Source organism: Arachis hypogaea, chromosome 1 (assembly GCF_003086295.3).
Source record: "Arachis hypogaea cultivar Tifrunner chromosome 1, arahy.Tifrunner.gnm2.J5K5, whole genome shotgun sequence".
NCBI classification, from domain to species: Eukaryota; Viridiplantae; Streptophyta; class Magnoliopsida; order Fabales; family Fabaceae; genus Arachis; species Arachis hypogaea.
Genome location: NC_092036.1, coordinates 8,275,817 through 8,300,745, shown reverse-complemented (window position 1 = coordinate 8,300,745; position 24,929 = coordinate 8,275,817). Strand labels below are relative to the sequence as shown.

The window sequence follows — 24,929 nt, the reverse complement described above, 5'->3', positions numbered from 1 at the left end:
AACAACTATTAAAAAATTAGTTTATGATTCGTTTATATTGGGATATTTATTAATCCATGCAAACATAAAATTATTTATATTTTATTAACTATTTCATTCCACTATTTATATTTTGTTACTTATATGTTTTGCTGTGTAATTTTTTTCTTTTAAACCTACAACTAAATTTAATTTAAATTTAAATTATTGATTTAAAATATATTAAATAAAAAGTTAAGATTTGTTTAATTAATATTTTTTACTATAAACATTAAAAACAAAAATAAATAAAGATTATATCGTTTGAGTTATAACGGCTTATTTATGCTTACCAAACAAAACAAACATATTCTTCCTGTATATACAAAAAATAAAATAAAATGAAATAAATAATGAAGTCACTTTCCTGAATTTTTGTTTTGTTGAATTCATTATGAAGCTTCTGTTCTTGTAGTTGCTATTATTATTCTCTCTAGCTTAAAATGCTCCTTAGTTTAAGCCAAATTCCCTTTGCTTCATGGGAGGTTTTTTAATTTCTATAGTTCTATGCTCTTTTTCCAATGAAACCAAGTTCCTCATATTTTGCATGCTATAGCAAACTAGCTAGCTAGTACTGTTGACTTTTGAGAATCTGAAGCTGAAGTAACTCTTCTCACAACCCCATCAACTAGCTGATCTTTGTTTATGCACACAAGCTGTTTGATATGTTGTTTCAACTGTTATAGTGAGAACCCTGCTTCTAGAAGTTCTCATGAGTTCTTCTTCTGTTGCCACTTTGGTTCCTTTAAGGTAATTACTCACTCAAAAATCTCACCTTTTTTGGGTTTTTAGTATCAAAATGGTGCTCTCAATTTTGCTTGCAGATCTGGTTTTCTTAGAGTGGTTTTCATTAATGCTCCACATTGTGGCTTGCAATGTGTTTTAAAGCATTTTCTGAGTATATCTTTTTGGGCTGATTTGATGTGTTAGTGACAACTTTTTCTTTTTGTTTTTTTTTTTGTTTTTTAAGGATCTGAAAGATCCTCTTGGAGAAAGATTTGTTTTTCAAGGAATATGTAAATTAGTTGTTGAACTACTCTGAGCTGCTATATGGGGGGTAAGGTATGCTTTTGAAGAAAAGTTTGGGTTTTTATTTTTATTCATTTATCTCTTCCTGAGAAGCAAAAAAAAAAAAAAAACAACTAACTCATAGGGTAAGTTTGTGTTGGTTGAAAGTTGGCAGGAAAAGTAGATGTGTCTGAGCATGAACTGCACAAATGCTAGTTCCATTGAATCAAACTTAGTAAGGGGGAAAAAAGAGTTTATTAATTTACCACAAAGCTTAAAAGAGCTTACTTTTATGGCTTAATTCTACATTTGAGTGATATCCTTTTCCTTCACCTCTGTGTCACTTTCCTCTTTATCTAAAAGCCTATACAATATAGCAAATTCTTTTTGTTTTTAGTATCTTTATTTTTGGAAATTTGACTTTTTGAAATTCTTCTTTGTGTTGTCTTGTATCTTATGTCTTGCAAAATTGAGAGAAGAAGGGTGTTTTCTGATACACCAATCGTTGGTTCCTTTGCTTTTCTGCCTGAACTTTATTCACAAATGATTTCAATGTTTTTGTCCTTCATCACTGAACAATATAATTGTTTTCTGGGAATGATTCTGTTTCAACTATTATCTTCTGAAATGTTTTCAGTTAATTCTACAAGCTAGACTTTGTATATATTGTTTAATTCTGTGTGTTGTTAGATGCTAACTTCGGTTTACCATAATGTTAACTAGGAAACTATGAAGTTTGGAAACGTTTACTCTGAATTCAGTTGTCCAGACAGCAAGCAACTCTCCATGAACTTCATTTGTAGATCAGTGACTCCTTTCTTGTTCATCATAGTTTTTCTTTTTCCTCTGACTACTATTGCTGCTGATCTGAGCTCAGACAAGCAAGCTCTTCTTGATTTCGCCAATGCCATTCCTCACCGTCGAAATCTTCAGTGGAATCCTGCATCCTCAGTTTGTACATCTTGGGTAGGCATAACTTGCAATCAAAATGGAACTCGTGTTATTTATGTCCGGCTCCCCGGAGTTGGACTAGTTGGCGCAATTCCGACCAACACACTTGGCAAGCTTGATGCTGTAAAAATCATTAGCCTTCGATCCAACCTACTTGGTGGAAATCTGCCTGCTGACATTGCCTCTCTTCCGTCTCTCGAGTATCTTTATCTGCAGCATAACAACCTTTCCGGTGACATACCTTCCTCATTGTCACCTAAACTCAATGTACTCGATTTATCATATAATGCCTTCACCGGAAGCATTCCAAAGACACTGCAAAATTTGACAGAATTAACTAGTTTGAATCTCCAGAACAACTCATTATCTGGAGAGATACCTAATCTAAATGCTACTAGTCTCAGGAACTTGAATTTAAGCTACAACCATTTGAATGGTTCTATCCCTTCGGCTCTTCAGATTTTTCCCAACTCCTCTTTTGAAGGAAACATTCTCTTATGTGGACCACCTTTAAAGCCATGCTCCGGGGTTCCACCAGCAGCTCCACCAGCTGTGACACCGGCTCCACGGCCATCTATTGGAAGCTCAAAGAATAAACTGAGTAAAGTAGCTATCATTGCAATTGTGGTTGGAGGAGGCGTGCTGCTTTCTCTTGTAGCTCTTGTTATTGTCCTTTGCTGTGTAAAGAAGAAAGATGAGGAAGAAGCTCCTAGTGCAGTTAAAGGGAAGGGTTCTATTGGAGGTAGGAGTGAGAAGCCGAAAGAACAGTTTGGTAGTGGAGTGCAAGAACCTGAGAAGAACAAGCTGGTTTTCTTCGAGGGAAGCTCTTACAATTTTGATCTTGAGGATTTGCTAAGAGCTTCGGCCGAAGTTTTGGGAAAGGGTAGCTATGGAACTGCATACAAGGCTATACTAGAGGAGTCGACCACAGTTGTGGTGAAAAGGTTGAAGGAAGTTGTGGTTGGTAAGAAGGACTTTGAGCAGCAGATGGAGATCATTGGAAGGGTTGGACAACACCAAAATGTGGTGCCTCTTCGCGCTTATTATTATTCGAAAGACGAGAAGCTGCTGGTTTATGATTATGTCCCTAGTGGCAACTTATCCTCCCTCTTGCACGGTATGAATTTCTTTCACATAGTTTCAACCAGAATTTCAAAATCTAAACTTGTCTTCTTTCATTACATTTAGTTGGAAATGTCATTGTCATCATTAGATTGGTTTAAATTTTGATTACAGGCAACAGGGCAGGTGGAAGAACTCCATTAGATTGGGACACACGTCTTAAAATCGCTCTCGGAACAGCCAGAGGACTAGCTCACCTTCATTCTGTTGGTGGTCCGAAATTTGCACATGGAAACATTAAGTCCTCAAATGTGCTAATCAACCATGATAAAGACGGCTGCATTTCTGATTTCGGCCTAGCCCCTCTTATGAATGTGCCTGTAACACCTTCTAGAGCTGTAGGTTACCGTGCACCCGAGGTAGTTGAGACCAGAAAGCACTCTCATAAATCAGATGTGTACAGCTTTGGTGTCCTACTGCTAGAGATGCTTACCGGGAAAGCGCCACTTCAGTCTCCCGGACGCGAGGACATGGTTGATCTGCCTAGGTGGGTCCAATCTGTTGTTAGGGAAGAATGGACTGCCGAGGTTTTCGACGTGGAGCTAATGAGGTACCAAAACATTGAAGAAGAAATGGTGCAAATGCTGCAAATAGCCATGACCTGTGTAGCAAAGATGCCGGATATGCGGCCGAACATGGATGAAGTGATGAGAATGATAGAAGAGGTCCGGCAATCTGACTCGGAGAACCGGCCGTCTTCTGAAGAGTATAAGTCCAAGGACTCAAATGTTCAAACTCCATAATTAACCATCTTGGGTGTTATATTCTTGCCTTAACAAAGAAGCAACATTCAAAGGTATATTCTATCCAATTGTTCAGTAGTTCTTACAGATGGAATCCCTTGAGTCATTTTCTTCTATAGGTAAGTTGTTACTTTTTTCATGAATTCTTATGTATTAACATCATGATTCAATTGATGATCTTCATTCAAGCACATTTTGTCTTCTGTAATTGTTGTTAACGTTAAGTTGCACTTGTCTATTAGCCCTTCAATGAATACTGTATTGATGGTTAGTGTTAATAAAAAAAAAAAAGTAAATTCCTCTGTTAGTCCATATAATTTTGGAAAAATTTGTAATTAGATCCTCTCATTTTAAAAGTTTTCAAATGAGTCCTTGCAATAGTTTAAAATTTATGATTAGATGCATTTTAATAGTAGCCGTTACAAATTTAAAACTGGTGTAGAAACTTAATTAAAAATGGTTAAAGTGTAGAGACTCAATTACAAATTTGGTGAAATTATAAGGAATAACGAAGTAATTTAACCTAAAAAAGATAACCTCTTTGCAGTTGAGTTCTTTTTAGGCTGCAGTTATTTATTTTTTCTGATGTTATAAGAAAAGTATAATTTATTTTTACTTTTCTTATTATTCTTTCAAAAGTGAGTTTTTGTAAACTGTTAAATAAGATTGTATGAAGTAAAAAAACAAGGAGACAATTTCCTGAAATAGATTTATGACAAAAGTTACATATTAATCTAGTTCTCAATTTCAACACAGAAAATCTTCTAAGTGTGTCAATTGTAGCAACACCACAAAAATAACATAAACCTCCAATGCTTTCTTGAAAATGTCCATAATACCCCCATGCAACATCAAAGAAGAGCCACCATGAGCTATCATCACAGGGAACTGGCATCCATTTTGTGAAGGATCCTCATGTGTAATCACAGCCAAGCCATTGAAATCACAATCCCATTCCCTTTGATCATTCACTTGATAATACATATTAAATGCATAAGATGCATTACCTTCTAGAGTTAACTCACCACAACTACAACCATACCCTAAAGAAGTGCAATCAGATAAGCTACAAGCATAGTCAATGCTAACAGCTAAATAGTCTAAATTAGAAGCATAAGGATCCAAAACACACCATTTTTTCTCCATATACCTTACACCTTCCACAGGGACAAGACCCTTTTCCCTATTTTGCCCTTCTAAGTCTAGTTCATACTTTGGCTTCCCATCAAACTCAAAAATCCCCCAATGCCTCTCAAAATTCCCTGGTGCAACACTCTTGGAATTCTCATCAATGAGGCTAAATAGGTACATATCAATCATCATACCTTTTCTCTTTGGAGTCCCAATTCCACTTAGAGCATGTTGAATTAGGCCTTGGTTGAACTTCTTGGCATTATTGACATTTCCATTTTTGTCACCATCTGTTGGCCAACCAACTTCACCAACTATGATATCCATGTCAGGGTAACCTTCCTTGTGTAGGGCCCACAAAAGGGTATCAAGATTTGCATCAAACACATTGCTGTAAACTAAGTTTCCATCCCTAAGAGAGTGCTTCTTGTTGTTGTTTTCTTCAAAGAATGCATAGTCAATAGGGAAATGATCATTGCCATAATAGAGGCTCAAGAAAGGGTAGATGTTAACTGTGAAAGGAGCATTGTTTGAGTACAAGAATTGGATTATGTCAATGGTGAATTCTTTGGCCTCGGGCCTGAATTCACCACCTGATGGCAATGGATTTGAGTCAGGTGAATAGTATATGTCAGCATTGAATGGAACTGTGACTTTGATCTCTAATCCAAAACCAGCTTTGATGAGTGATCTTTGTATGTTCATGAGAGCTGGCAGAGTTTTGTTTAGGTATCTTCCGTTATATGCTTTAAGAAAAGGCTCATTTCCCACAGCAATATACCTGCAAAATGAACAACAATTCAAACATACCCTTTAAATAACATTATTCGCACAAATCATATGGAACTTATCATTAAGGTTTCTTTTCACATCAAGAAACATTTTCATATTCTTAATTTGTTTTTCTTTGTTCGAAAATTTCAACCAACTTTTTTGTAGGAGGAAAAAAGCAAAAACACAACATGAACATGAACAATGAACAAGGAACATGACAACTCAACTTGATATTCACAACACCACCACCACCTCCACCATTGTGCATGTAATTAGTTACATTCTCAAACACCCAAGAATCTGCCTCAGAACTAGAACTCATCTTTTCCAACATAATATTTGGTATTGCAATCATGACCTCTATATCACTCCCTCTAAGAGCATCCATAATCAACTCATCAGAATCAAAAAGCTTCAATTTTTTGAAACCATTTTCCTTAAGCATCTTAACCACCTTGTTAGGTGGAAGTTGGTGTGTTGTTATGGTTCCCCAATTCACACCAACCCAAGAATAACAACTTATGATCATGGTTGAGAACACTACGAGGAATAATGAAACTATATGGTTTGAAGTTTGTTCTTGTTTCATTTTTATCTCTAAGTTGAGAATAGTGATTAGAATTAGACGAGAAGGCAAGAATTTGGAGAATTTACAAATAAGTTATGAAGCTTATTTTAGATTTGAAGATATTTAATTTTGTTTAGTTTTGATTTTATTTTTTTCCCCTTGTAGGTCACATAAGAAGCATGTCTATCTTATGTACCAAAAAAAATAATAATAATAATAATCATAAAATAGGTCTCACAGAAAAGTGAACATAGAAACATGTTTATCACATGACTTGCGAAAAAATTGTATAAACAGTCCTTTTTTTCATTTTGACCTAAATTCAAAAAAAAGAAAAAACAGAAAATAAAAAATAGAAAATGGAAATGGACTGAAAGATTTGCTGCTTTATAGTTTATATATGAGTAAATTTTAGAGAAAATTAAACTAAATTTATGGATAATTTATAAGAAACCATCAAAATTTATATTAATATTTGGGATACAAAAAATAATTAATAAATATTAAATAAAATAATTTTTTATTTATTTTCTTAGTATTAATATAAAATTTAGGGTGCATTGTCCCTTGCCTACTATGAGGCTCTGGCTCTGGTTGTTTATAATGTGTTTTCTTTAAACCCTGATCCTAACTTTTATGATTTTGTTGCTCTCAACTCTCAAATTTCAACTTTTTAGCGACTCATTTTTTAGTAGGGGTGATAATATGCACCCTACTCGTGAGTACTCAATCCGATCAAATAGGGTTGTTAATCCGATCTTTAGGGGTAGGAGTGGGTTGGATTTTTGGGTGGATCGGATAGGGTGTGGGTTGAGCCTCAATCCTATTTGACCAACTCGTACCCTATATATGTATATATTATATACTTATACAAAAATATGTTTCAAGTAGATATTGAACCAATGATCTCTTATTAAATGCAAAAGATTCTTACTCACTAAGAGAAGATCATTAATTGATAATTTAATACATTTTTTAAACGTAAAAATCAGTTGTATTTTAAATGATTATCAAGTTATATATGTAATAATATTTCATCTTTTTTATAATCCACAGATAGAGTCGAATACTTGCAAGTTAGGAACAGATAAAATTAGAGTTGAAATATTCTCAACCTGTGAATATAATAAGATTGAATTTATATAAAAATCTCAACTCGAGAGTAGGATTAAAATTGGATCCAAACTCTACCTTACCCTACCCATTACCACCCATATCCTCTATCCCTCCACTCACTCATTCACTCCTTGCCATCGACGCCGGTGGTTCAAGGGATATGTATGGTTTAACAATGGCCAACTCATAGTGCATAAAAGGATATAACAGTCTCGGTCCGTTTATATTAGATTTTAGTTGGATTGATTTCATTTTTTTATTTTCTTTATGTTCTAGTCCTACATTGATAAAGTTGTTAAGTTCACAAATCAATATTATTATTTCCAGGTTACAATGCAACTTTTCACACTCGCTTTATTTATCGATGGATTATCGCTTCTTCAAATTATGTTCATTCAACCTAGTTCAATTTGTTATAATAAATATTTTGCTAAAATACATGCATCAACCAACTAGACCAAACTATATAAAGTCTATAAACGTCAAACCTCTTACACATATATGCCTCTTTTTTTACCCTCCAACAACCATAATTTACTACATATAGATTCATATGCATTTTCGGCTACGAGAAAACCGTTACACCCTAAAAACATATAAATAACCCATTAACTATCTTTATTCATGTTGCTATGCTAAACTCACATTTTCCTAACCAATTCCTTTGTTCAATTCACCCACATCAAGGTGGGTGGGTTACAAAGTAAAATTTTAAAGATATGGCGGGCTTGTCGCGGCAGGGTAGCGCCAATAGACAGGTGACCGATGCTGACAAGCCCCCGCCGCACAGGACCCGCCGTGTCTCCTTCGACGACGAATCCACCAACAAAAACAAAAACAGAAGCAAAAATGAAAAGGCTAACGACTTGGAGGCCCCAGATTTTCGCGACAAGGCCGGGCGATCGTGTATGTTTATGATTTGTGCATGGACATGCATCATTATTTTCACAATACTCATTGTCCTCCTCTTTGTTGGAATCTCATACTTGGCATTCCTCCAATCAGGAATGCCAAGCATATGCATTAGGCAACTTAACATAACGAAATTACAACTTGACCACCAGGACAAGTTATCTACAACTGTATTCTTGCTTTTGAGGATTACAAACAAAAATGAGAAGCTTACATTGTTGTATAGCCCTCTTGATGTTCTTGTCAACAGCCAAGGCATTAAATTAGGTGAAGATCATATCGATAAGTTCTCTCAGAAACCTCAAAATGACACAGATTACCATATAAAGATGGAAAATAAGAATGCTGACGTGGACAGACATGCCGTTGAAGAATTAAACTCTGATATTCAAGCCAAGGAAGTGATGTATGATATATTTGTTGGCGGAAAAATTGGTTTAAAGTTGGGGGGTTTGGAAATGGCTAATGTCCCATTCTTGGCTTCTTGTCGTCATATCAAACAATTCGATGTGAATTTGGGAAGAAGACCTGAGTGTGACGTCCGAATGTTTGGTTTCAGGTAAATATAATAACTATGAAAAATTGAAAATATGAAAAGTTTGTTTGTGTGAAACATATGAAGATATACGAAGATATAGATAAAAATATTATGTCTTTACGTGAATAATTATCTTTATATTTATATATCGTACTATTTTATTTTCAATCAATATCTTTTTGCTTATTTTTTGACAAAATTTAATTTAATTTAATTTTTTTATTTGGTATGATTATGCCATTTTTTGATGCACGGATGTGGTAAGTAATAGGCAACTGGGTTTGAGAGGTTTGTATGTTTAGTTTGATGGAATTTGAAACTCCCATGTATGATTAGGGTGGACACATGAGAAATAATTTTGAGATAAGTTTTGGGTTGTTCTTATCTCTCAATATATATTTATCAATTTAATTCATCGTTAGATTTTAAATAAGATATATAGATAAGTATACATTCATTTTGAAGAATAAACAATTTTTTTTATTTATGTTTCTTTTAAAATATGACTCCTCTCTAAAAATGATGATTGTGTGGATTCTATTATATACTAATGAGTTTGTTTTTGTACAATTTTATTGTAGGCCTTCAAATAACTGATGACATGCAAATTTTGCTCAACCAATTTCATATTCATTCATTGCACCCTTCACATACATTCATCTAGTGGACAGATTCATAGAAAAAAAAAGGGTTTATGCATAGCCAAACCATTAGAGACAATGTATATGTTTCAAGTTTTCAATCTAGACATATATTTTGTTTCTGTTTTTCAGTGTAGGCATCTATAATTTTATCTATATGGGGATTTCATCAACATAATTAGGTAGGATACAACAATAATTAGAATATAAATACAAATATATCATAGATTATAATTCATCTTTAAATATTTTTCATTAAATAAAGAGTATTATACTCTTTATTAACTAGATAAATTTTAACCTTTTTATTTTATTATGCTATAGTATATTAGTATTTACCTAGATTCACACACACGCGTGTGGCTCATTTTATATATAAATAATAAGTGCGCTTAAGAAACACTTATACCCAAAAAAAATATTTTAAAATAAAAACCATGAGAAGGAGGAGAAGGGATGAAGCATAGAGAATTCATTGGAACATAATGTGAGGATGTGTATATAATTACAGCGTGGCAACCTAAAATAAATATTAGTTATATTTGTATAAAGTTAAAGAAAAGATTTAGAGGAATATGTTATGTATATATAAAAAAAATTAGTTATTTATATAAAATATATGTTAAAATATAAAATATATATTAAAAATAAATTAAAATAATATATTTTAATTTAATAACTAATTTTTTATATATACATAGTATTTTGTAATAGAATAAATTTAATAATACTTATACATTTTAAAATCAACCTTTTTTACGATAACTCTTTAAATTAAAAGTTGTACTATTTATATTAGTGTAACAAAATGAAAATGGCTTTAAAAACATAAGTTACATTAATAATGTTTGAAGAAATTGTTTTAATAATAATAATAATAAAATACTTTTTTCTCTTTTCATAAGAACAATTAAATATTTTATATTTTATATGACAATAATACTTTTTTTTATTTTCACAACAATAAAATATTTATCTCCTCTTAACATAATAGTCCTTGTATTTTTTGCAATTCCTAATTATTCCTGGACAAAATAAACAGCAAATTAAATATAGCATCTAAAGGTGCTCCTTAAGTCCTTACTCCTTATTAAAGGTAAAAAAATTATCAAAAATACCCTTAAAATTTATTAATGTTAACAAAATTATCTATAAATAAAAACATTAACGTTATACTTATAAAAGATAAATTTTGTACAATAAAAATATTCAAATTCTAATTTTTTTTTGTTGATTTTTCAATAAAATTTTTAAATTATTTCATGATGGTTTCAGTGGCTAAGAAAAGGGGGTTGAATCTTAGCCCCCTTTTTCTGATGCTAACACTTGCTGACCTTCAGAGAAGACTTTTCTGTTTTTGCTCGTCACTGGACACGAGCAACTTTGTTTTGTCTCGTCCCTTGCCACGAGACTTTTTGTTTTGTCTCGTCACTTGGCACGAGATAATTCTGGCTTTTGCTCCTGTGTAGTAGAAAACAGAAATGGAGTAGAAAGAGAAGAAGATTGCACCCAGATATATCCTGGTTCGGCTGCTAAGTGCAGTGCAGCCTACATCCAGTCTCCATCACAAACATGATGGAATTTCACTATAATCAATCTGATTACAACTTGTAAAGTGCTAACCCAACTTACAAAGGGATTCCCACAGAATCATGATACACAACATAGATGAGCAAAGGAACTCTAAGACATCTATGGCTTTTTCTTTTAATTTTGCACTCTCTGCCTTTTTCCGTTCTATGGCTTTTTCTTACAAACCTCACTGTTTGCCTTTTTTCCATGAGACTCAAGACATGACAAAATTAAACAGAAAAATACAAAACAGAATACATTGAAGGAGAAGAGAAAAACTGTTAGCTCAGGTAGCTCTGAGAACTCTGTGCCTTGCACTCTCAAATTTTCTCCTTGCTTCAAACAGTGGTTGTTCCCCCTTTTTAAAGAAGAGGAAAGCCTCCACACTTGAAGCCAAAACCGAACCAACTTCTTCCTCCTTCAACAAACACAGAACCGGTTCGGCCACACTGAGAGAGAAGAGATAACCATGCATTAACCAACATGCAATTACCTCTAGTCCTTTCTTGATCATCACCCTTCATCAATCCGGGCTCTCCATCCTTGGCTTCCTCTCCAAGATGGATTTCTGGCCCTTGATGCCTCATGATGATAATGACTTCATCTGCTTCAATCTCTGCCTTCAACCATCACTTCGCCACTCTAGCTACTCCCTGTGGTGGTTGAGCAGAATCAAAGACAAGCCATGCTTCAAGAATCTCCTCTAACTGGCCGAATCTTCTTCTTCCATTTTTGAGCATGAAAGGCTCAAGATAGCCTCACCAAATCTAACCGCATTTGGTAAGTATCTTAGCCACAGCTCACTTTTATTTTTCTTTTTCGTGCCATCATTAGCTTGATGGTCTTAGACGCATGCAACATCTTCCTTTCGGTGTTGAAGAACATTTCTTCCATTGTTTCCTGGACAAGGACCGAACAAAGAAGAAGAAAGAGATGAGAGAGAATGAAAAGAATCTGAAGAAAAGCAAACTAAAGTGGTTAAGCAAATTAATTGGGAATAGCTTGCTTTTACTTCCCTTAGTTGGCGTGTAGCAATGATGCCTTTAGTCAAATCAATCTTCTCTCACTTGCTTATGTTTCCAATGCATTAAATTAAATTTGAATTCCATCCAAAGTGAGAAATGGAATCCGTTGGAGGCAAGCAACAAAAGTTAACTTTTGCTTCCCTGATGGACTTTGGATTCGGATCATGCATGGAAACATTCATCAAAATTGAATTTGGGCCTTGTTGCAATAATGCTTAATCTGACCCAATTGATTAACATTTGCTTTCCTGATACAATTGATTTCGGATCAAGCATGGAAAGCATTTGTTTGGGCTTGCAACAATTTATTCTGCCCCAATTATAACTAGCTTTAATTACAAACACAAAGCTGAACCAATAATGCAACAGTTGGGCTTTGTTAATTTTCTTTTGTTTCGGCCCAGCACAAAATCTGCACAACAAAATTATTAATTAAGCATATATGAATTAGGATTAAATTAATAATTTTGTATTTTAAATATTTCAATAATGTTTGTTCATCATCAAAATTAAATAAGAGTTTTCCAAACTCATCATTTCATTTCAATCTCAACTCCATCACTATAAATTTCTTATTTTCTATTCAGTTCGATCAGCCTTCTTTTGACCTTCTCCATCACATTCAAATTCCTCTTTCTCATGGCCTTCCCCATCACATTTATAGTCTTTATTTTCTACTCCCGTTTTATCGCCTCCATATTCTTTCTCGACCACCTTAGAGACCTCCAATTTGCTATAGAACATCACCCACCCTCTCATGTAAGCCTCCTTCGCTGGCACCCTCTTCCTCCTAGGCATTGCCGGTGTCGCCGCTGCCCCCGCCGCCTCCAACCTCCTCATCCTCCTCTTTGATCTCGGTGACAGAGCGAAAGTAATCGAAAGTCTACTCGATGGCAACATCAGCGTCAGACAAAAACAAGAGCTTCAAGACATGACTGAAGACATACAGCAAGCGACAAAGCTTCTTTTCGGCAACGGCTATGGTGTCAACACCAATGAAGATTAACAACAAAATCAACCAATGCCGATGAAGAATTAGAGAAAGAACTATAAAAGAATAGTTTTTAATCGTTTCAGTTATTTTCTCCTTTTTTTTAATTTGGGAGGCTTTTCTATGTGTGAAGGAATGTGGTGAAGAAAATGAGAAAGAGCTTACCATCGTGAATTTCTCTGCCAGGAATCGGTCGATGTCCTCTTCTACCATCACCACCATCATTGATTTTGGCCTCGTTTGTTGTAGGAGTAGTTTCGAACTTCATATCAAGGGTTTTAAAGGTGCAGGTTGAGTTATATGGAGGATTGAAAAAGTGAGTTGAAGTTAAGGGTGTGATAGTTTGAGAATTTATTAAAAAGTTATTTAAAAAAATTAAGGTTTAAATACTTTTGTCGTACGAAACCCATCTTTTATGGATATAGCATTAATTTTCTTAATTTATGGGTACATTAATCAGTATTCGTAAACTTATAGATACTTTTGATAGTTTTTTCCTTAAAGATCCTATATATTTTAAGTTTCTCACTCAAGACAAGTCTTCTTTATACAAAATTTTATATTTTTGTATTCTATTTGGTGATAAACTAAAACAACTTATGAGAATTCTCATTTTTTTATTCAAAAAAGTTGAGACGAAAAATATAATAATAAAAAATATAATTATAAAAAATTAACAAAAATAATGAAAGAAAAAATGAAAAATAAGTTGTGTCTCTTGTTAGTGTCTCTGTGTTCTTCCTATCAAGATAGACACAAAATATACTAATTCAGTATTTTTAGACACAATATTTCTATTCATATCTTATCTGTCAAACACAATTTTATATTTTTGTGTCTTTATTTCAATATCTTATTCCTATAAACAAACGCAACCTTAATGACGGCTTCAAATTAATTTTGTTTTTTGGGAAATTCTTTTTATCACATTATTCTTATCCAAGATCTGACCTTTCTAACAATAACAAAATGTGGTTGAATGAAAAATTTGAGAGCAAAGAATTTGTACATAAGAATATTATAGAGTAGATATTTCGTATATATCAAGGTGAGAATGAAAAAGATAAAAAGTATTTTTGTCTAAAAATATTATTTGTAAATTAAAATTAGTTACTAAAAATAAGTTATTAATGTATTTATATATAAATATATGTGTGATTTAATTTATTTTCAATGTATATTATATTTTAATATGTATTTTATATTAGTAGCTAATTTTAGTGTATACATAATATAGTTGATAAATAATATATAATTTCGCTACATCTATACCTTTTATAATAAATAGGATTAAGTACTTTTTTCGTTTCTAACGTCTTAGATCAAAATTAAAATCGTCCCTAACCTTTTTTCAATTAATATCATCTTCAACGTTAAATTTAGTATTAAAATCATTCTTTTAAACATAATAATTTTTTAAATGACACAAATACTAGTTCTCTATTATTACTACCATTACCCCACCTCACTCATTACCCCCACCCTCTCACCTAAAAAAAAAAAAACAAAAAGACACAGAATAAAAGAAGAGAGAAACAGAGAGGAAGAAAAAAAAAGAAAAAGAAGAAGAGAGAGGTGACGGCAAGAAAAAATGTGGTCGCGTTGCGTCATGACTGTAGAGAAAGACAAAACGAGGAGATGAGAGAGAGAACGAGAGAAGAGAGAAATAGAGGGAGAAAAAAGGAAAGTAAAGGAAGAAGGAGGAAGTGACGGCAGAAAAGAGTGCAGTCGCTGCCATTGTGTCATAAAAGAGTGCGGCTGCCGCTATCATGTCATGAATGAGGTGGGAGCTGCTCTGTCGGTGTCGAGCTCCATCACCGTCGTCGAGCTTCTCGTGGTAATGAGGTTTGCTCTTCCCCCTCTTTTGATCTGTTTCTATCCTCAACCACAGTGCAAAGGCGACGACAGTAGCTTTTCGCACAGTTGCTTCTTTCTCCTCTTTCCCTCAACTTCGTCGGCGACGGACAGCAGCAACACCACCCCTCTTCTTTGAATTTTTCTCCTCTCTCTCTCTCTCATGTGTTATTCTCTCTTGAATTTTTGGTCCTGAATTTGAATATGGTATTGTTATTGTTGATGGATTTTTGAATCTGAATATATTGTTGTTGTTGATTCTGTGTTAGCTTTTTTTTAATTTAAAAAAATAATTGTTGTTGTTGTTGAAAGTTTGGGTGGAATCGGAATATATTGTTGTTATTGATTCTGTGTTAGCTTTGTTTAATTTTTAAAATTAAAAAAAATAATTGTTGTTGTTGAAGATTTGGATAGATAGATTGGAGCAGGGAGGATGGCAAATGGAGAGATGATGATAAAGGGTATTTTAGTCCAAAAATTTTAAAAAAGAATAATTTTAAAATGTTTAATAATGTTGAGGATAATATTAATAAAAAATGTCAAAGACAATTTTGATTTTGACCTAAAATGCTAAGGACGAAAAAAATACTTAACCCTAATAAACATTATTTTGATATTTCTTAACAATTAAATATGTATTTTTTTTGTTTTGCTAACTAAAAAATAATTTAAATACACAATTAATTAATAACAATTATATTTTTATATGAATATTAAAAATACTTGATATATGAATAGTATTTTTCAATAATATACTAAATTTAAATTTTAGGAGTAAAAAATATTCCATTAAAAGGCCTTACCTCTTTTATGGCAAGACTTTTTTAGGGCTTTTTTATATAAATAACTAAAAAAAATGTATTAATTTTCATAATACACATACATAAAAAGTGTTTTGAAAATGTGCCACTTCACGAGAGACACATGCAAAATGAATTTATTCTCCAACTCAGTTGGGGCATCCATGAAATGGCTTTGCTATGGCAGATTGAAAAGCTGCGCTCTGAAGCCGTTGCTGGCAACCATGAAATGGAGCATATTACAGATGACACACACGAATTGGACCACATCAAGAGGTAGCATCCACGAATTAGATCCAAAATGTTGGCGGTGCACACAAAATGGCCAACTTGTGTAGGAGAATGGCTTCTTCTGTGAATGCTGACACACTCGTTAGCATGTTTTTTTTTTTCTAAAATAATTTTTTTATTTTATTTCTGAAAAAAATTCTCGTTGGCACAAACGTTTATATAGAAAAATTCGGAATCAATTTTGTATGCAATACATCTTAAGTGTACATTTTGTGTGCTGTATAACTGTGGTAGTCCCATCAGAAATACCCATTTCATTGGTCCCAGATACAAAATAGCCTCCCCCTATTTTGCTGGCATCGGGCTAAGACATGGCTCTGCTCCTGTCAATTCCAATTCGCGTCCTTGTTGAAATGACGACTAAATCCATTTTGCATGTACTTCCCATGAAATGGTCCTGCGCATTTTTAATAAATTTTTTCTACATACATATTATGTGAATTAATATATTTTATTTATTTATTTATATAAAAAGCCGCTTTTTTAGTGTTATATACTTATTTTATTTGGTGATTTCGTTTTTTATACCTTAAAATAATCATATGAAAATATTAAAATATTATTCCTACTTAATTTTTATATCTATTTTCAAAGCTCTACCCTTTTCATTTATATATATTTTTTAAGTATGAATCACTTATGTACTAATTATTGAAATTTTAAAAAAATATTATTTTTTAATTACAATAATATTTTTCATCTTAAAAGTAATTTTTTAAGTATTATTGTCATCTAATTTCAACCAAGTAGACTCAACACCAATAAAAACCGTTCCCATTAAAAGAGCGTGATTATACGCGCGGATACATTATTATCGCCATCGTTGTCTTCTTCTTCTTCGCGTTCCTCTTCCTCTTCCTCCACCTTTTTCTCTTCCTTCTTCTTCTTTGCGTTCCTTCTTTTCTGCGTATTTTCTTCTCATCATCATTCTTTTGTTGTTGCTGTTGTTGTTGTTGCATATTTTTCTTTTCTTCCTCCCCTCCTTGATGATTTTATAACAGTATGTGTTTTGAATTGTATAGAATAACGAGACCAAATGTATTTTAATTCAGTAAAAAAAGAACCGAAATTACGTCCAGATTGAACCGAAAATTAAATTTTGAATGAACCGAAATTGCTTAATGATGATGATACATAAACAAACTCATTTAAAAAAAGCACAGACCAAGTGCACTTTATTTAAATCCAGAATGAACCGAAATTACTTAATGATTGCGTTCAAAAACAAGCACACAAACAAAATTGAATGATTAGAAATTCACTTAGAAATTAACTGAAATTACATCAAGAATGAACCGAAAATTAAAATCTGAATGAACCGAAATTACTTAATGATGATGATACACTAATAAACTCGTTTCAAAATAAGCAAAGACCAAATGTACCTTATTTAAATCTAGAATAAACCGAAATTACTTAATGATTGCGTTTGAAAACAAGCACACAAACAAAATTGAATTATTAGAAATTCACTCAGAAATGAACCGAAATTACATCCAAAATGAACCGAAAATTAAAATCTGAATGAACCAAAATTACTTAATGATGACGATACATAAATAAACTCGTTTCAAAATAAGCAAAGACCAAATGTACCTTATTTTAATCTAGAATAAACCGAAATTACTTAACAATTGCGTTTGAAAACAAGCACACAAATAAAATTGAATCAGGAACAAAAACATATCCAAATCCATCAAGTGATTTTGCAGCATTATGCGTTTATTCTTCTTTATTTGATTTTTTCATGTTTTTATTATTGTTAAGAGGGTAAAATAAGTAGAATTATGAGAAGAAAAAGCAAGAAGGAGAAGACGAACAAGACAAGAAGAAGAACATGACGAGGAGTTTTTTTATTCTTGATTCTTCTTTTTTGTTTGATTTTTCTTCTTTTTTTTTCTTGGTTTTATTCCTCTCAAGAGAGGATGTGAGAAGGAAGAGTTTTGAATTGTGCAGAATAACGAGACTAATTGCACCTTAATTCACTCAGAAGTGAACCAAAATTACATCTAGAAAGAACCAAAAATTAAATTTCGAATGAATCTAAATCACTTAATGATGACGATAAACAAACAAACTCGTTTCAAAACAAGCACAGACCAAGTGCACCTTATTTAAATCCAGAATGAAGCGAAATTACTTAATGATTGTGTTCGAAAACAAGTACACAAATAAAATTGAATGATCAGAAATTTACTCAGAAATGAACCGAAATTACATCCAAAATGAACCGAAAATCAAATTCTGAATGAACCAAAATTACTTAATGATGACAATACACAAACAAACTCATTTCAGAATAAGCACAGACCAAGTGCACCTTATTTAAATATATAATGAATCAAATTACTTAATAACTGTGTTCGAAAACAAGTGCATAAACAAAATTGAATGATCAGAAATTCACTCAAAAATGAACCGAAATTATATTTAAGATGAACCAAAAATTAAATTCCGAATGAACCAAATTACTTAACGATGATGACGATACACAAACAAACTCGTTTCAAAATAAGCACATACCAAGTCAATTTTGAAAAAAAATACATCCAAATCAATTTTGGATATGATAATGTTATCAATATGACAAAAATTTGATTATAACGATAACAAAAACAACGATAATTATAACGATAATGACGATACGTATTAGAAGAAGACAATGACGATAATGATAATGATCATAACGATAATGATGATGGAGGAGAATGATGAAAAGGACGGAAGGGAAGAAATTTCAATAAGAAAAGAAGGAGGAGGAGGTGCTGTTGGTGACAATGGTAACGAAATTGAAAAATAATGAAAAAGGATGAGAAGATGTAGCCTAATGGGTGAAGAAAAATGTGCGTGCGTGAATTTGAAAGAAAAAGATGAAGATGATGATGAAAAGACTTGGTTGGTTAAATTACTTGGATGTGAAGCTTTATTGTTTTTTTAAATAGGAATGCGGGATGGAAAGGGACCTGCTACGTTCTCTTAAACACTCATTACCATATCTAACTAACAATAGAGATCCAATTTGAGTCGATTTGAGAGGGGATAAGAGGACTTCATCTGCATTAGGTCTTTAAAATAATAAACCTAAGTTGGATTTAGGATCTAACAATAAGCCTAGGTTGATCTTGCTTGTATTGAGGTCTTACTAGGCCCAATTATATGTTGGATTAATATCTTGAGTCATTGTTGTAACAAATACTAGGTTAATTTTTTTGTATATTAAAAAAATCTTGGTGTAATACTCAATTATTAGATTTTATGGTGTTTTTCAAAATTGTGGGAACAGTACAATACGCCCCCTTGGATTGACAATGGAGGCGTATTGTCAATCCAAGAGGAGCGTATTGTACTGTTCCCACAATTTTGAAAAACACCATAAAATCTAATGATTGAGTATTACATCAAGATTATACCAATATGTAAAAAAATAAACGCAAATACTATACTATTTAATATTATAATATTTAGTATACGTAAAAGTTGGATATATTTTAAAAAAATAATCTAAATTAAAAAATTAATTATCTTTTTTTTTTTAGTTTTAAATATCATGTATTAACGTAATGAAAATTGAAAATAACAAGAATCACTCACATAATTAAAATAATTAAAATAGATAATTCTAATATATACATGACAAACATATATCAAAGATTATTATATATGATAAATATTTTTTCTTTTTTATAATGACTATTTATATAATTTATTGCATAATTTTTTTATCTTAATATTTAATTAATTTAAGATACAAGATATTATTTAACATACAAAATAAATAACTTAAGTAATTATTTAGGACAATAAGCATAATAGTACAAATACCTACTTACTTATTAGTAGTGAAAAAAAATAGTATAAATTGATATTTTTTAGTATAAAAGTAATAATAAAGGTTACTATTTAATTTAATTACATAATTAACAAATTATGAATACTTTTTAAATAATAATAAAAAATAAAATCACTATTTTCACATATTATAAAGTTTATGAAAAAGTTTTGAACAATAAATCAATTCTCAATAGATTATACATTAGTCGTATAAAAATAAATAAATAATTATTTCTCAATTTTTGATAACTAAAATTTAAATGATCAAAATTATTAAATGCTGAATATTTTGTACCTAACTAATTTTATTTTTGTTATTGAAATTAATAAAGGATAAGTTGTTAATCAATTCTAAATTTAAATTTAAATCTGAATAAAAAAATAAAAAAATTTAAAATTTTATCTTACTAACCAAAATTAATTTTAAAATAAGAAATTATTTTGTATATAATATTGTAGGATAGTGTAGTTATTTGCTATTCTTTAATGATAAATATTATCAAATAAAATAGTGTAAGAAATTAGAAAGACATGTATTTACCAATTCAAAAAATATTAATTTATTTTTTAATAAAATAAATTATATATTAAATAACAAAAGTGGTTATGTGGTTATTGGTTTTTTTTTACATTAACTAATATTCAACGATGATATTTCGGTACACCGTGTTACAAAGAAATATTAATTAATCTAATAACTTTTGTAATAACATAAATCTATAAATTTAAAAATTTGAAAATCATGTAATAAAATGTGAAGTTTTAATAAGTAACAATATTGATAACATTGTTTTGATTTCAAAAATAAATACAATACCAATAACTAAAATTGTCTCAAATAAATTTTAACAAAGACAAAACTTCATAAATATTGCTATTAACGAAAAATTCTTCTATTTTAAAGACAAATATAATTTTTTTCTACGAATTTTTTAACTCGATAAGTCAAGAACTAATGTACTACGTATTGATACTCTATTTATTAAAGATCTATTACTAACTAATAAATTATTAGATATATAAAATGAAATTTAAACATCAAATATTTATTTAAGTGGACAAATATGCTATTCAATTAATCTAAATTAATTAAGATAAATATTAATTATTTTTAATATTTTTAAATTATAAAATATTTATAATAATAATAATCATTATATATATATTTTCATTTAAATTTTTAATATACACTAATAATAACTAATAACTAATATGTGATCATTAATTTATGATACAATTTAAATAAATTAAAAATTAAAAAACTATAAATTGAGTTAGAAATCAAATTTCAGGCCATGGGTATTAACTCAACTAACATGTGGTCGTTAATTTAAGACGGAGAGAGTATTTGACGTTGATCCTACGCTATCAATATGGAGCACGCGAATCCGGAAAACCGAACATTCTAGAAAACCTAGCCTTCTATAATTTCCCCCAATTTCCATTTCTTCTCTTTCTCTCTCTCTTGATTTCCCAATCAACGCAACAAACCAAACCCTTACCAAAATTTTCAACCCTTTCTTTCGCTTTTCCCTTTCAGGTTTTTCTCTTCTTCTTCGCTTCTATCATATTCGTGCCTCTTCAGTTTTTCGTTTGCAATTTCAACTTATTCTATTTAGGGTTTTTTGTCGCAGTTTTTTAAGCATGGCATCGAAACGCATCTTGAAGGAGCTCAAAGATTTGCAGAAGGACCCGCCTACATCATGCAGCGCTGGTAACCCACCTTGATCCCCTTTCAATTTGATATCTTAACATATTAAGGAAATTGTTTAATTTGTAGGACCGTAAAAGTTGATTGATTTTTGGTTATTCAACCCCTCTCGTTTAATGTTTTCATAGCTGAAGGGATCTAATTTTTGGGGGTTAATTATTGCCATGTTGATTCTATTGTTTTTATTATCTAGGTATGTTAAGATTCAGCCCCTGTTGCCTGTTATGTTCTAGTTAAGAAGGAAGAAAGAAGAATTATAGAGCAAAATTCAAAATCAAACCCAATATTTTTATTGTGTTTATTTTATTATTTTATTTGTTGGGGTTTTTTTTTGGGGGTGGATATGGAGCTGACTACTATGTGAGGCTTGAGGCTTCATGATTTTTCCCATCTGTTGTTTCTGAGCTAGCTGTTCATGAAGTTTGGTAAAAAATGTTAGTTTCTGTTCTCTATTAGGTCCTGTGGCTGAGGACATGTTTCACTGGCAAGCAACAATCATGGGACCAGCTGATAGCCCATATACCGGCGGTGTTTTCCTTGTTTCGATTCATTTTCCTCCGGACTATCCATTCAAGCCACCAAAGGTAATCTATCATGTACTTTGTTGCCTGCATTCGTAGCTTTTAGGTTGGTGCTTCTCACGATGACATGTTGCTTCTTTGGTGGTTGCTCATATTTCTTGCCGCAAGTTTGCAAACCAGTTTTGGCCTGCTTGAACTTGCACTTACACTTGCATCAATGTTTATCATTTTACATTTGCATTACATAAAATGCGTTTGTGTAAGGAGATTCTGGACAAAGCTCAAGTGGAATTATGGCTTGCTCGTCAGCCTCCCACCCTCCTGAAATCTCCTATTGTAGCACAGGTTCAATGGAGGGATTCTTTGGTCATTTGTTATTGAATCAATTGGCTTTATTAAAAATTTTCCAGAGAGTTTACTACATGTTATGCTTGTTTTTATTATCATTATATGTTATGATTGTTGGATTTTTCATAAATGGTTTGCATAAGGCACCTAGTGTCATGTGTGACTTGACTTGCTGAGGCAGCTTAAGGGTGATAATCTTTTTGATAACTCTGATCCGTTGCTGATTTCACTTGTAACCGTTGCTCAGTAATTCAATTTCCATGGTTTGGTGCTTCCTAGCCATATATCTGTTAACGGGGGAGATTGATTAGTATCGGAATGTGGAGTTTGGAAAGAATATTGCGTCAGCTGTGTAGTTTGTGTTACATAACATAACTACAGGTCTTATCTTTCGTGTTCTTGTTTTACTATCCCAGCCACCCTTTTCACTTGTTTGCACATGCACAAAAAACAGTGAGTAAAGATTCAACAGTATTAAAACGAGGTGTTTCAGCTAGCAAAATTAGATGCTACAATGTAATTTGTGCTAGTTGTCCATGTGGTCATGTCTTATGTTCTATGAGATATCATATATCCTTTACCTTTATAACCGTCTAATTGTTCTCTTTTATTCTTGTGCAATCTTATTTCCTCGATTACCGAAGAATTGCCTTGTTTAATTTTCTCTAATATATGGATGTTATCTTTAAATTATATCAGGTTGCATTTAGGACCAAGGTATTCCATCCAAATATCAACAGTAATGGAAGTATATGCCTTGACATTCTTAAAGAGCAATGGAGCCCTGCACTAACAATTTCGAAGGTTTGATTTTCCTACTTACTCATCTAGTTGATCATCAATTAAATTTCATATTTTCCTGTGTGTGGTCTTTAGACATGTTTTGTCATTTCATCTTATCTTTGATTTGATCTCCTTAATACATCTAGATGGTAGTACTTGCCATACTTGGAGACAATTTTCATTAAGTAATACTGGACTACTAAATGTTATGCCAAATTTAAAAATGCAAGTCTTATGTACCTCTGTAAAATTTCTGGTCAATATTAACTTTTAAGTCTCAGTTTTCTGATTTTCTATCAATTGAAGCTTTGCTTGTTGCTAAGCTGCACTTAAAATAGACATCCATTAATCCTGACTTGAGTTATAGTTTCAGTTCCAACTTCCAACTTGATAATTCACTATGTGGTCTGCAGATACTTAATAAGAAGTGGATCTGTTCTTTTTAAAATTCTCTAAATGGAATCCTATGTGAATGAAAACACCTCATTTATCCTGAGCCTGTTTTGAATGTTGGAAAACATAAAGTTTTTAGTCTTGTTCTATTTCAGGTTCTTTTGTCAATTTGCTCATTGTTGACGGATCCCAACCCTGATGATCCTCTTGTCCCTGAAATTGCGCACATGTACAAGACTGACAGGGCTAAGTATGAAGCTACCGCACGCAGCTGGACACAGAAGTATGCTATGGGATGATTATAAATACTTTTGGTTTGCTGTTTAAATTGAGCTGCGTAATCACGACTACGACTTATGTCAAACAAAATGATATTTTGAATGAATGTTCTATCTTTTCTTATCAGTGGAACTAAGCCATGGTAAGGGAATTGGTTTTTATCATTTGTGAATATTTCTTTGTGAGACAATGGTGATGGAAGTTGTAATGTATTGGCATGCAGATTTCCTTTTTTTTTTTTTTTTTAATTGACCTTCTATTCTAAACCTGTGATAAAGTAATATATATTTAGTTGTGAAAACTACTTATATGAGTAAGTGGAGTAATTTGAGCTATTAGATTTTGTATCAATGGTAAGATTAAATTATAATGTCATGTAGTTTTAAGTGATCAAGTATATATATTTTTTTTTCATCACCCTGCGTATTCGGTTCAACAATTACTCGTTTCACTCCTCACTAGTTGCATTCCTAGGAAAAAAAGGACTTACTGGTTCACAAATAATTAGATTTGGTATAACAAGCTGTACTTACTGGGATGAGAAACAATAGATTTGACCTTAATTGGATAACAAATAGTAGATCACAAACAAAGTAAAATCAAACTTTATATAATTATTTAACGATGGTTGGTTTAATTGGTTCAATTAGTGATTTACCGGTTGAATCAGGAATTTGAAGAAGTAATAGTTCGACTAGTTTGATTGTTGATTTGGTTTTGATAATTATGTGTTTGGCTGCCATATGATCATATAAATTCGTTTATCAGTAAGGACACTTTAATTCTTTCATTCTTCTTTTCTCAACATAGAAAGAGTAAGCATAACATTCAAAAGGCAAAAAAGAGAAAACACTAATACTTGAAATAGCCATTATTACATAAAATCGTTCATTGGAAAATAATTGTTCAGGTGTGTTTAAAAACATTTGTGATTTTAATTCGTTCAAGAGTTAAAATTATTTTCTAAGCTTTAGTAGTAAAAAAGAATGTAGATTTCAATTCTAATGA

The 24,929-nt window shown here is 31.8% G+C and overlaps 4 protein-coding genes across 7 annotated transcripts; 3 read left to right on the top strand and 1 right to left on the bottom strand.

Moving 5' to 3' along the window:
* The first annotated feature begins 328 nt into the window (after window positions 1-328).
* On the top strand, window positions 329-4,154 carry LOC112794341 (probable inactive receptor kinase At5g58300). 3 transcript variants are annotated; one of them, XM_025836405.3, is made up of 4 exons: window positions 424-768; window positions 989-1,080; window positions 1,750-3,094; window positions 3,214-4,154. In XM_025836405.3, exons 2-4 carry the CDS (start codon window positions 1,069-1,071, stop codon window positions 3,840-3,842), a joined length of 1,986 nt encoding a protein of 661 aa, XP_025692190.1. In that variant the 5' UTR covers window positions 424-768; window positions 989-1,068; the 3' UTR covers window positions 3,843-4,154. The 3 variants fall into 3 exon arrangements, with proteins under 3 accessions (XP_025692183.1, XP_025692190.1, XP_072072065.1); XM_025836398.3 differs by lacking the exon at window positions 989-1,080 and having other exon boundaries at window positions 329-768; XM_072215964.1 differs by lacking the exons at window positions 424-768; window positions 989-1,080 and adding an exon at window positions 1,147-1,261.
* Window positions 4,155-4,518: 364 nt separating this feature from the next.
* Window positions 4,519-5,802, bottom strand: LOC112705006 (glucan endo-1,3-beta-glucosidase 8). Its single transcript, XM_029292821.2, has one exon. It carries the CDS (start codon window positions 5,676-5,678, stop codon window positions 4,590-4,592), a length of 1,089 nt encoding a protein of 362 aa, XP_029148654.2. The 5' UTR covers window positions 5,679-5,802; the 3' UTR covers window positions 4,519-4,589.
* Window positions 5,803-8,073: 2,271 nt separating this feature from the next.
* Window positions 8,074-9,653, top strand: LOC112794331 (uncharacterized). The gene is made up of 2 exons (XM_025836392.3): window positions 8,074-8,902; window positions 9,463-9,653. The coding sequence occupies exons 1-2, from the start codon at window positions 8,151-8,153 to the stop codon at window positions 9,476-9,478; spliced, it is 768 nt and encodes a 255-aa protein (XP_025692177.1). The 5' UTR covers window positions 8,074-8,150; the 3' UTR covers window positions 9,479-9,653.
* Window positions 9,654-21,180: 11,527 nt separating this feature from the next.
* On the top strand, window positions 21,181-24,225 carry LOC112794299 (ubiquitin-conjugating enzyme E2-17 kDa). Of its 2 annotated transcripts, none has more exons than XM_025836375.3 (5): window positions 21,181-21,426; window positions 21,521-21,600; window positions 22,054-22,181; window positions 23,166-23,270; window positions 23,798-24,225. In XM_025836375.3, exons 2-5 carry the CDS (start codon window positions 21,531-21,533, stop codon window positions 23,939-23,941), a joined length of 447 nt encoding a protein of 148 aa, XP_025692160.1. In that variant the 5' UTR covers window positions 21,181-21,426; window positions 21,521-21,530; the 3' UTR covers window positions 23,942-24,225. The 2 variants fall into 2 exon arrangements, with proteins under 2 accessions (XP_025692160.1, XP_025692166.1); XM_025836381.3 differs by having other exon boundaries at window positions 21,219-21,426; window positions 21,506-21,600.
* Window positions 24,226-24,929: the final 704 nt, after the last annotated feature.